Here is a 13,149-nt window from a genome sequence, read left to right as displayed (position 1 = left end):
TTATTTCTCCCCACCTGACCCTCCCTGCATATTTTTTTTCTCTTTGTTTCTTCTTGCATCTTCTTTCTCTCTTTTTTTTTTCTTCCTTTACTTTCTTTGAAATGGAAAAACTGTTAGCAAAATTGTAGAGCATAGACCAAATTTCAAATTTAAAAATAAAAATAGAAATTAAGTTTTATAAAAAAACCGAACCAAACCGAAGTCAAGCCGAAAAAAAACAAAACCGAATTGAATAAAAACCTAAAAACAATGAACCAAACCGAAATTTTTTATTTTTGACAAAAAACCGAGCTAATTGAAACCGAACCCACCCCTATTGACAACACCACCCTGCCTCTTATTTCCGTTGATCAGATATTGCCCCTCGTACCAAACAGCCAGTGTTTCTCACTAGCATTCTATCATTCTTCTGTGATAATCATTTATACGAGAGAAGCATAGCATGTAAACGATACTTCTCCCAGTGATATAAACGTGCACATGTTATGCACGGGTAAAGGGCGTGCTTGTCTACCGTTCTACATAATCCTCTTCTGATTACGATGGTATGCATGAGCACATTTAGCACACTGATGTGAACATGCATGCTTTGACATCCAAAATCAACAATGCCACATCAGATTTTACAGCGTCCAGCCACTTGATCAATCTGCAATGAGCACACGGCCAACCCCACTTAGTGGGAAAAAGATTTTGTTGTTGTTGTTCTGTTAGGAAGTGGCGCCATGCCACCAGCAGCGCAAGAGAGGAAGGAGAAAGAAAAATGCTAGAGAACCCACGCGTATGCTCCACATTAAGGGCTCATTTGGTATGTAAGATTGGAATGGAATGAAAAGCTGCCGACCTCAAGGCACGTAGAGGGGAGAAGTGAAAAACCTATGACCAACTAGAGGGTACAACAAATATACAGCCCATATGAGAAACCGGATCCTTTACTATTAATTTGAATATAAATACTAAGTAAACAACCTAGACGCTTAAACCCCAAACAAAATACACTCAGAAGCAGCAAAAAACTACCAAAGGATGCTATTTCAACAGGAATTCCCTTCTAGACCTAACTGCTGTGTAACCAATGAAGCATTTCATATACGGAAACTCTCATATCCAAAACCTACAGAAATGATACCACAACAGCATCAAGGAGCTTACAGTTCCTTAATGCTGCTGTGGTAGTGTTTCTGTAGGTTTTGGAGCTTACAGTGCAGTCACTCAAAAAACTGGAGCACCTTTTGAGAAAAAAAAATATGCGTCTACTGTAATGTAGCCTTCATATTAGTTCATTAAAACACAGCCTCGACATTAGTCCTTGTTAACAATCAAAATACAGAGAATGGGAGCAGCAGAAATCTAAACTCAGTTACTCTACGTCTAACTAACACACTGTAACTACTTTGCAGAGCATAAAGCTACGGAAAAGAAAAAAAATTCACAGATTGATCAAAGCACAATGAGACATGCCATTGCTTTTGAAAGTCTCAGTGAGTTTTGTAAAGTCAATTGGTCCACAAGTCAGATCATACACCAACTAGCAAATATCTAACAAGCATCATTGCGTTCTATAGAGAGAATACACACTACCAATACAACACAATATGGGATCACTGTGTATAGATATTGGGCCCACATGCATGAACATGGAGTGCATATATATGCACAGCAAACCAAATTACCTCTCCTACAAACTCGTTATTTAGAACACAGTGTACAAGTCCCACAATCTAAATGGAACTCCATCAAACTTTGATTAAAATGTCAACGATTATATACAAGAACTAAGAACAAATATGAAAAAATAAAATGAAATAAAATCTAACATTAAGAAGATATTAATGTAAAGATGTTTTGAAGGGGTTTTTTTAACAAATCATCGAATCCCAAAGTTCAGTGTCAGTGTTCTGAAGATAAGCATCGTACTATTAAATAATGAAACTACAACTACAGCAAACAGAACTACCACTTCTCAAGTCTAAACATATGAAGCACAACAAATATACATACCTGAGTACACCTATGAATTGGCATAGTGAGCATTGACAAAACAAACTAGCTTACTTCCATTTACCCATTAAATACCCCAACGCGAAGTAGACTGAAGTGGATAATTTACCAGAAGTATTACCCATGGAAAAGGTCAGATACCTATTCATCTTCGTATTAAATTCTAGTAAGAAGGATAGGAGATTGGGTTGCTCATATCATAGCGGCGTGACCTAGTGCGACTAATGGTATCCAGTGTTGCCCCAATAACTCTTCGACTATAATCGTAATTGTTGCCATTGAAATGTAATCCATACCCATTAGATTGGTTATTTACACCAGGGGGAGTGGGCTCTGAATAAAAAAGAATGTTTCAGCAAGTATGAAATAATCAAAACAGCCGGTAGAAATTTTGACTAAAAAAATAAAAATAAAAATAAAAAAACAGAAACCCAAGGAAATGAAACAAAAGAAGAGAGAAAACACATCACCTGGGGGATAGTCTGAAATTCTGGGTGTCGATATACCCACGGAATTCGGAGAGTTTTCCATACTGTTAATTGGTACAGGGGTGGACCTCAGTTTGTGAGGAAAATTGTGTGTGGATGTCACCATAGAAGTAGTATTATGCGAGGGCTTGTCTTGCCCAGAGATCTGTGAGCCAAAAACCATGTGTCAGTGTCAAGAATCTTAATAAGTTAAATATCCTGCAGAGAAAAAGCTGCAAATGCTGGTCTGCCGCCAATCACATAAAGGCACCCCACAGAGCATGAGCTAACAATAACATTACTGCCTTTGGATCATAACGGCAACAACGAAAATAATCAGGTTGGTTTGGTGAAATGAAAGAAATATTCCAGACAATTAGCAGAGAGAGCGTCAAGGTATCCGGAGACGCTAACATGCTATATAACTCTAATTTCACACAACTTATCAAAGCCAACAAGGAATTCAACACAGCAAAAGAACATCACGGAAGCATTTCAAGGGAGAGAAACAAGGTACCGCAAACTTGAGTGTCCGGTTGTAGAGAGTGACAAGACCAGTGAAGAGCCTAACAGCATAGTCAGCAATCTCCTCAGATTCATATTCTGCAAAAGCAAAACCTTTAGGCTTATCGGTTTCTTTGTCTCGCGGAATGTGCAGGTCTACCACCCTCCCTGCCTGAATGAGAATATCATACAAAACTCTATCACTCACTCGCTCGTCCAAATTACCTGTTACAATAAAACTCATCTAATCAGGCATATCACGATCAAACTTTATATAAACAAAATAAACGCAGAGGGGTACACCAATTATTCTGAAGAATTAATTCCTCATCAAATATAAAACAAAACAATTCCCTGCAAGATTCATTCAGCAACAAAACCTTTCAAACTAAATTCTAAATTTGGGAAATTTTCAGCGACGCCCAAAAGCACAATTTGAACCACACCGGTTTTTAAATTTATTTAGGGACTTTGAGCTACTAACAATTTTCCTTGAATTGAATAAATCAGAAGCAAATATTGTGCGACGAATTAGAAAGAACGGAAGGATGACAGACCTATGTAAACGCTGGATTTTGAGTGGGTGGACATGGTGGATTTGACTTCCGCAGATCGGAGGAGGAACCCTAGCTCGAACGACGCAGTAAAGCCGCAGACAAAAACGACCTTCCGCTTCTTCGTTTGAAGACTCTGCTTTATATAGTCAACTACAGTGAAATCTGAGATTACCGACTCTGATTTGGCGTCGGATTTCTGATTGCAAATTTGCAACCGTTGAATATCCAGTCTGTAATACTCAATGACACGTCGTCTTCTCCTTCCTACCCCGGGAAAGGAAAAGACACGGTTGGGCCACTTAATTCAGCAATTTTCTTTCGGTACATAGGTGGGCCCAAGGCCCAACAAAACCAAATTAATACAATTCAATGATACGCACCATTCAATAATACGAGTGTTTTAACCGTTAAATTTAATTTAAAATTTTGTTAAATCTTTTATTTTTAAACACAACAACTGTTTATTTTTTGAATCATTTGAAAAACAATGCAGAGTCGTCACACAAACAACGGTTAGTAATCGAGAAGCACTCAAAATGTAGAACAAACTAACGAAGCAAAGCATTTATTATGTCACAACCTCTAATTGGTAAGGCAGCTTCAGTCAATTGTGAATCAGAATGTCTGAATAGAAGAGGAACGCTAATCCTTATTGGTGAAGGATTATTTTTGAACATTAGCTGAAATATTACAGGAAACATATTCACTTTCCGGATTCTAATAGGGTCTGTATTGGTTTTGACAAGGATTCTGACAGGGAGGAGAAGAAGTGTTGTGTTTCTTCATTAATCTACTTGAAAAACCAGCCCAACTTTTACTTCCTTCCAACCCTTGCTTCATCTCCAAGTCAAAGGCCATCTACTATAAATAAAACCATCCTCGCCAAAACTCTCCTTCCAACCCCGGCCCCGCCACTCACCACGTACCGTAAAACCGCAAAACCACCGCACCACAAGTCGTCGCCCGACCTCATCTCCCTAGTCTCCCAACTCGCCCTCTCCTTCGACGGCGCCTTTTTGGGCGTAGCCCTAGCGTACTCTTCTCCCGAGGAACACTAAACAGAGCCGTCGTCGTTCAGACCACTAAAACGGTGCATTGCGGTTTTGTTTTATTTTATTCTTAATTTAATTTCTTTTGGTTTGTTTGGATGTGAAGCTGAATTAATGTTATTTTGTCAAGTGTGCGTTTCGCGAATTGGATAGGATTTTGGGATTGCGGGGTGATGAATGGAAGGACCTTTTCGTAGTGCGCCCTGACTTGGAATATTATTCCATTGCATTTTTGAGGTCTTTGACAGAGCCACAATCCGTCTCCATACGAAGGGTTGGTAACTTGGTACTCAAGTTACTCTATAGAGCCATATTCTGTCGAGTTGGTCAGAAAAATCGTTAACTTGGTTAATCCTACCATATGGGTAGGTTCCTTTCGTTCTGGTTGAAAGTGGTGGCGGAAAGCCGAGTTCGGATTCTGTTGTTGTGAATGTGGATGGATCAACCCATCCCTTGCCTCTCACGACAGTTTATCAACATTTGTATCCTGTCATTGCTTCCCCCTACTCATCCCTACTGGCACTTTTTGGCAATCAATACCCGGTGAGTACTATTCCATCTCTTAACTTGTCATTTTTATTCGAAATGTGGGATAATAATGACGTATTTTGTTTGCGGTTTTGAAGGGTGGTGTGCTCGACCAAGACAAGATTCTTCCTTTGAGAAAGGAAATTACTGCTGTTGGTGTTAGGAATGTCGATACTACAAGATAGAGAATGCACAAGGTAAAGTAGAAAATGGACACCAAGAATTTATGTGGTTCGGCAATTTATGCCTACGTCCACCAAACAAGGATCACTATATGAAAAAGATGAGTACAACAAGAGTAGTCTTACCAAGCCAAAGACAAGGCTTGATGGATACAAGAAAGTATGACACACACTTTCTATCACTCTAAACTTCACTCACACACAATGTGTAGTGGAACACTCTCACTCTCAAACTTGAAGTGGAACAACTCTTATAACCCTCACTCTTGGAGTGGAACACTTTTACTTCGGTTTTTCACACACACAATGATACATACATGCACCCCTATTTATAATTGAGTTTTGCCGACTTGCCCACCGACTTAGGCTTGCATGACAGCCTCAATATTTAGCTAGAACTTTCTAGCTTATGCATGCACTCCACCGACATGCATATTAGAACCAGATTTTTCTAGGTATTTGATAAGATGCTAGAGTTTTCTAGCATCCATCCTTTATGATGGGCTGATCCTTTAATGTCTTTCATCATGGGCTGGACCCATGGTATACCAACAATCTCCCCCTCTAGTCCATGAGGGAGGAATTCCGATCATGACTCCAAGTTACCTGGAGTCCATCCCAGCAGCCTTAATGCAAAATTCCAACTTTGATTTTGTGACTACTTTTGTCAACATGTCTGAAGAATTATTATCGGTATGAATCTTCTTCAGCTGTAGCAACTTGTTCTCGATAGCGTCTCTAATCCAGTGATAACGAATGTCAATGTGCTTAGTGCGTGAATGATATGTAGTGTTCTTGCTCAAATCCAGAGCACTCTGACTATCACAATAAACGCCATAATCACTTTGCTTCAAACCCAACTCTTGGAGAAACCGCTTCAGCCACAACAACTCTTTGCATGCTTCTGTAGCGGCTATGTATTCAGCCTCTGTTGTGGACAAAGCAACGCACTTTTGTAACTTGGATTGCCAAGACACAGCTTCCCCTGCAAAAGTAAACAAGTACCCAGACGTAGATTTTCTACCATCCAGGTCACCTCCCATGTTAGCATCTGTAAATCCTTCCAAGATTGGTTTGGAATCGCCAAAGTACAAGCACATCTTAGAGTCCCCTTCAAATATCTGAGAATCCACTTAACAGCTTCCCAGTGGTCCTTCCCTGGATTAGAGAGAAACCTGCTCACCACACCTACTGCATGAGCAATATCTGGTCGTGTGCACACCATTGCATACATGATACTTCCTACTGCTGAAGAGTAGGGAACAACTGCCATTTTCTCCTTTTCTTCATATGTTTTTGGACACGACTCTTTGCTCAACTTGATATGATTGGCTAAAGGTGAGCTTACCGGTTTGGCCGCTTTCATGTTGAACCTTTCAAGCACCCGTTCAACATACTTTTCTTGTGACAGCCACAACTTCTTGGATTTTCTGTCACGAATTATCTCCATGCCCAAAATCTGCTTGGCTGGCCCTAAGTCCTTCATGTCAAAGGACTTAGATAACTCTTCTTTGAGCTTTTTAATCATAGAAGCATCTTGTCCGACAATCAACATGTCATCAACATAAAGCAATAAGATGATGAATTTACCTCCAGAAAATTGTTTGATATAGACACAAGAGTCAGCATGAGTTCTCTTGTACCCATTACTCACCATGAATGAGTTGAACTTCTTATTCCATTGTCTCGGAGCCTGCTTAAGACCATATAAGCTTTTCTTGAGCTTGCACACCAAATTTTCTTTACCTTTGACTTCAAAGCCTTTGGGTTGCTCCATGTATATCTCCTCTTCTAAATTGCCGTGGAGAAATGCAGTTTTAACATCTAACTGCTCGAGCTCAAGATCCATGCTTGCTGCCATACCAAGGATAACTCGAATGGAAGTCATCTTCACCACCGGTGAGAAAATCTCATCAAAGTCAACTCCTTTCTTTTGACCAAAACCTTTGACAACCAAACGAGCTTTGTACTTTGTCATGTTGTCGTCTCTTTTCAATTTGAACACCCACTTGTTTTTCAATGCTTTCCTGCCCTTTGGAAGCTCCACCAGCTCATAGGTATCATTCTTTAATAAAGAATCCATCTCTGACTCCATTGCCTTCATCCATTTATCACTGTCGTTATGAGCTCTGGCCTCCTCATAGGTTTCAGGCTCTCCATAATTAGTCAACATGATATACTCTGATGAAGAATACTTGGTATATGGTATTCGACTTCTGCTGGATCTTCTGACCTGATCTTCATGCTCTTGCAAGGCTGGAGGCTCCCCCTGATTGGGTTCTTCTTGAATCTGCTCTTCTTGACTAGGCTCCCCTTGATCAGCAATCTCATGGTCTGGCACATCTTGATCAGGCTCCCCCTGATCAGCATTATCTGGTTCTGCAGGCACTTCATTTGCAGCTGCTTCAGGGATGTCATCATGACTTTCATCTGAAGCTAGTGGATCAACTCCTCTGACTGCACCATCTGGTTGTGCCTCTTTATCCGAATCCCCAATTGTTTGATCTTCATAAAAGACCACGTCTCTACTTCGGATAAACTTCTTCTGGTATAGGTCCCATAATCTGTAACCAAAATCTTCACCTCCATAACCAAGAAAGATGCACGGGGTAGCTTTGTAGTCTAACTTTGATCTCTGCTCTTTGGGCACATGCACAAAAGCTTTGCAGCCAAACACTTTCAGATGAGAGTAAGACACATCATTACCAGTCGATACTCTCTCCGGAACATCAAGACCTAATGGTACTGATGGAGATCGGTTGATCAAATAGCAGGCTGTCCTTACAGCTTCACCCCAGAACTGCTTAGATAACTTTGCAGTCCTCAGCATACACCTGACTTTCTCCATGATGGTTCGGTTCATTCTTTCAGCAACACCGTTATGTTGTGGAGTTCCAGGAACTGTCTTCTCATGACGTATGCCATGTTTCACACAATACTCTCTAAACTGGTGAGATGTGTACTCACCGCCGTTGTCGCTACGAAGGCACTTGAGAGGTTTCCCAATTTCCCTCTCCACCATGGCATGAAACTCCTGGAATGTCTAAAACACATGGTCTTTGGATTTCAACAAATACACCCAAACCTTTCGTGAAGCATCATCAATATAAGTAACAAAATATTTATTTCTTCCAAGTGACTCGACTTCCATGGGACCACACACATCTGAATAAACAAGATCTAACAAATTTCCTTTCTTTGTAGATGGAACAGAAAAACTAACTCTTCTTTGTTTTCCGAATAAACAATGCTCACAAGAGTTTAACGACGTACCTTTGCCAAAGGGAATGTGAGACTTCTTTGCCAAAACTTGTAGGCCTTTCTCGCTTATGTGACCTAGCCTCTTATGCCACAAGTCTAGAGATGAGTCCTCCACAGCATTCAACTCACTTTTCAAAACCTTGGCATTTGACCGGTACAACGTACAACAAAGTCGTGCTCTTGCTACCACCATTAAGCCTTTAGTAAGCTTCAATTTTCCTTCGCCAATATGGTGATAATATCCTTATCGATCAAGGGTACCGATGGATATCAGATTGAGACGTATATCAGGAATATGTCTCACATCTTTCAACATCAATTGGTAGCCGAGATTAGTTCTCAGACATATATCACCAATTCCAAGAATTTTGGAATAGCTTTCATTCCCCATCTTCACTATGCCAAAGTCACCTTCTTTGTATGTACTCAAGAACTCCCGTTTGGACGTAGCATGGAAGGAAGCTCCATTGTCAAAGATCCATTCAATGTCTCTGTCAGAGTTGCCCATATGCAGACATTCACCAACAGACAATATTTCTGGTACATCACCACATATGACAGCAGTGGTATTGCCAGTATCATCTTTCTTCTGATTGTTTCCTTCCTTTTGCTCTCTCTTCCAAACTCAACAATTTTTCTTCATATGGCCTTCTTTGCCACAATGGTGGCATGCACCCCTGAACCTTGACTTGGATCGGCTGGGACTCTTGCCATGACCTCTAGGCCCTCTACTCTTGCTTCTTCTGCGGTTCTCTGTGACAAATACTTGGCTGCTATCTGTGCCAGAAGTCTTTCTCCTTGTTTCTTCATTGAGCATGCTATTTTTAACATTATCAAGGGTAAGAACACCATTAGAAGCAGAGTTACTTATACTCACCACAAAGGTCTCCCAACTGTCTGGCAAGGATCCAAGTAACAAGAGCGCTTGTAGCTCGTCCTCGATCGTCATTTTCATAGTAGCCAACTGGTTGATGATATTCTGGAAATTGTTCAAGTGTTATGCTACACTTAAACCATCCTTGTACTTCACATTGATGAGCTCTTTGATCAAGAAGGCTTTCTTAGCTGGAGTCTTCTTCTCGAACAAGGACTCAAGCTTTGTCCAAAACTCGCGAGCATTGGTTTCATTAGACACATGGTGAAAAACACTATCGTCCACCCATTGTCTAATTGTGCCAATAGCCTTGCGATTCATCTTCTTCCACTCGGCATCGGACATGCTCTCTGGCTTAACAGCATCTCCTTCAATTGGCTCATGCAGATCCTTGCAATAGAGAATGTCCTCCATCCTTGGCTTCCATGTTACCCAATTGGAGTTGGTGAGTTTTGTTGATGCACAAAATCAGCGAAGACTTTGGTACAACAGAAAGTGTCAGGTTTTGTGACCTTCGCTTGGTTGCTTCGGTCACTAGTGAGGATAAGTACGTAAATGAATAGAGACAGAGAAGCAAACACAGGATGTACGTGGTTCACCCAGATTGGCTACGTCCACGGAGTAGAGGAATTCTTATTAGTAGTGAAGGGCTTACACAAGTACAAAGGATCAAGCTCTCAATTTAGTGAGTTCTTGTGAATGATTTAACACAAATGGCATTAGGCCATATTGTGGGGGAATGACCCATATTTATAGAAAAACTTGTAGCTTTGTCACATTGACATGTGTCATGTTATGATTGGTTCTTGATGTCGACACGTGCTGCGCTCTGATTGGCTTCTAATCTTGACACGTGTCGAGTATTGATTGGCCTCCTGGTCGGAGGGGAACTCTTCTGGGTCCTTGACAGTATAGCGTTGGCCGGTGCTCGGTAGTTTCGGGATTGGTCAAGTATGGTACAAACAGTGCTCCCCTAAGTTCCCGAGTGAGGGAAACTCCTCGGTTGGGGACTTGCAAGATCCAATCCCTTGAGTAATCACGAAACTTCTAAGTACCGAAGTGTGGTCTGATCTTCATCTGCCCTTCTCTGGAAGTACCTTTCCTCCATCCGGGAATGGTGTATTTAGCTGATGTTGACGCACAAGGTAATGTATCAATTTCACTTGAAGCTTAGTTGTAGTTTCGGGCTTAGTCAAGTGTGATACAAACCCTATAGTAGGAGTCCCCCAAGTCGCCGAGCTAGGAGATCTGCCGAAAAAGGTGACAGACAAGGTAAGCAGTTAAACTTCCAAGTAAGCAACCCAGGATCAGAGATTTGACTTCGGCTTCCGGTTGATTTTTCTTCTTCTCCTTGTCTCTCATTCAACTGTCAGGATAAGGAGAAGCAAATGGATAAGAGATGATATGAGATACTTTTGCTTTTGAAGAAGTAACTTTCCACAGGCTTATTCTTGAACTGTGCTGGAGGGTTTTCTGGTGCCCTTCAGAGTATAAGGCCGACTCAAAAATTTGAGGGTCAAAACAAGTCCATCAAATCTAGAGTACGTTCGACCTTGATGATATGGGATACTTTTGCTGTTGACGGAATAATGAATGTGGTATGGAAATGTGTCGTGCTGTAGTGATCTGTTTCAGCCCACCGTTGAACCTTCTGCTTCAATCTTTTGCATGGCAGAAGTGGTGTGCAACCTTTGCATTTAAATGGTCCTTCAGAACATTCCTTCATAGTGACTCATCCCCGCTTGGCAGCTTCAGTGTAAAGAGCCAATATCTGATCAACTGTCATGAGGTATTTGCCGGTAGAATTCGTGACCTTGACAGCAGTTGAGGATGAGTACTCGAGAGCAATGCTAAGTAAGCAACCAGGCAAAGGCTCCAGGCAGTCAGTTCCAAATTGGAGGTTTGATTTCAGGTTCCGACTGACTGCTCTCTTTCTCCTTGTCCTGCAGGTGTGGACAAGGACAAAGACAAAGACAGGGAGAAAGCATGATATGGGATACTCTTGCTTTCGACCCTGATGATATGAGATACTCTTGTTCTTGGTGTGGCTTATTTGCTGAGGTATTATCGGGGGGAAATAAAGCTGAGTATTTCGAGAGGTTATGTTGAGGGTGCCTTTTCGAATGCGAGAAAGGGTTGAGCATTTTTGCAGGTTTGCCTGTCCGTTGAGGAGGGAGGTCAATGTATATAGGGATTTCCCAATAACAAGTAGTAATGCTATTCCTTTACCCTTCTTGGTCACAACAATGTAGTGGGAGCTGCCAGCTTCACGTGTTTTAATTTTGTCAGAGCACTTTGAAAAAGTGGTATGTGGTATCTGGAAAGCTGATATTACGTGTGAAGATTACAGACAAGCTTTATCTAAGGAAATCTGGCTCTCGAAGTTCTGAGAGTTGTGCCTCTTCGGTTTTCGAACAAGCAATCCCGTCGAGGATCTGACTCTCGAGATTCGGAAAGCGATGCTACTCCGGTTTTTGAGAAAGTAATTATGTTGGGAGTCTTTTCTCGAATGTGAGTAAAGGTTGGACGTTCTTGCCAACCTGTCTTGCCGCAAAACACGGAGGTCGACACACATAGGGACTTTCCAGTTGTCAAGCAGTGGTGCTGTTCCTTTACCCTTATGGGTAATAGTAGGGTAGCTGGAACTTCGAAATTCTCGTGCCTAAACTTTGTCAGAGATCTTTGACAAAGTTATATGTGGTACCCGAGGAGTTGATGGTGCATATGGAGAGCGGTGATTGAACAGTAAGATTCACGTGCTTTCTACTTCACCAGAAATCTTCGACAGATTGCCCGTAATTTCCGCAAAGCTGATTGTGCATGTGACAGGTGCTGACGAGGCTGAAAAAGCAGGTGCTTCTTCGATTTCTGAGATCGGCCCTCGTGGTCTCTGAGCAGCCCAGCTTTTGAGAAAGCAAACGCCTCTTCGATTTCTGAAGCTCCGTCGAGTGCAGATTTTTATAGAGGCTGGCATTAAGTTCCACAGCACACTTGAATCTCTACCAGTAGAAACTCATTTCTTGCACTTCTAAGATCTTGATTTGTCTGACCTCTTCCTTCTTCAACACATTTGAAAATGTCTGGACCCTCCGACCGTCGTTTTGACTTGAACCTTGGAGAAGAGACAGCCACGCCTTCTCCAGACAACATATGGCGCCCATCCTTCATATCCCCTACTGGTCCTCTTACCGTTGGGGATTCTGTGATGAAGAATGATATGACCGCTGCAGTGGTGGCCAGGAACCTTCTCACTCCCAAAGATAACAGACTACTTTCCAAACGGTCTGATGAGTTGGCTGTTAAGGACTCTCTGGCTCTTAGTGTTCAGTGTGCAGGTTCTGTGTCTAATATGGCCCAACGCCTATTTGCTAGAACCCGCCAAGTTGAATCATTGGCTGCTGAAGTGATGAGTCTCAAACAGGAGATTAGAGGGCTCAAGCATGAGAATAAGCAGTTGCACCGGCTCGCCCATGACTATGCTACAAACATGAAGAGGAAGCTTGACCAGATGAAGGAATCTGATGGTAAGGTTTTACTTGATCATCAGCGGTTTGTGGGTTTGTTCCAAAGGCATTTATTGCCTTCGTCCTCTGGGGCTGTACCTGGTAATGAAGCTTCAAATGATGAACCTCCAATGCCTCCTCCTTCTGGGGTTTTGTCAAGTACTGAGGCTCCGGATAACCACCCTCCGGTGCTTTCTCTTTCTGGGGCTCTACCGACTGCTGA

At 41.8% G+C, this 13,149-nt stretch overlaps 1 protein-coding gene and 1 long non-coding RNA gene across 2 annotated transcripts; both read right to left on the bottom strand.

Moving 5' to 3' along the window:
* Positions 1–1,829: 1,829 nt before the first annotated feature.
* On the bottom strand, positions 1,830–3,746 carry LOC126587014 (uncharacterized). The gene is made up of 4 exons (XM_050251984.1): positions 3,530–3,746; positions 2,986–3,197; positions 2,472–2,634; positions 1,830–2,334 (listed from the first exon to the last, which is right to left on the bottom strand). Exons 1-4 carry the CDS (start codon positions 3,561–3,563, stop codon positions 2,165–2,167), a joined length of 579 nt encoding a protein of 192 aa, XP_050107941.1. The 5' UTR covers positions 3,564–3,746; the 3' UTR covers positions 1,830–2,164.
* A 5,420-nt stretch (positions 3,747–9,166) lies between these two features.
* On the bottom strand, positions 9,167–9,870 carry LOC126584850 (uncharacterized). The gene is made up of 2 exons (XR_007610135.1): positions 9,427–9,870; positions 9,167–9,339 (listed from the first exon to the last, which is right to left on the bottom strand). It is a non-coding gene; the product is annotated as an uncharacterized LOC126584850 (long non-coding RNA).
* Between the last annotated feature and the right edge of the window lie 3,279 nt (positions 9,871–13,149).

The sequence above is a fragment of the Malus sylvestris genome, chromosome 10, assembly GCF_916048215.2.
Source record: "Malus sylvestris chromosome 10, drMalSylv7.2, whole genome shotgun sequence".
Lineage (NCBI taxonomy): Eukaryota > Viridiplantae > Streptophyta > Magnoliopsida > Rosales > Rosaceae > Malus > Malus sylvestris.
The sequence above is the reverse complement of the archived record's forward strand: the minus strand, read 5'-3'. Positions and strand labels throughout refer to the sequence as shown.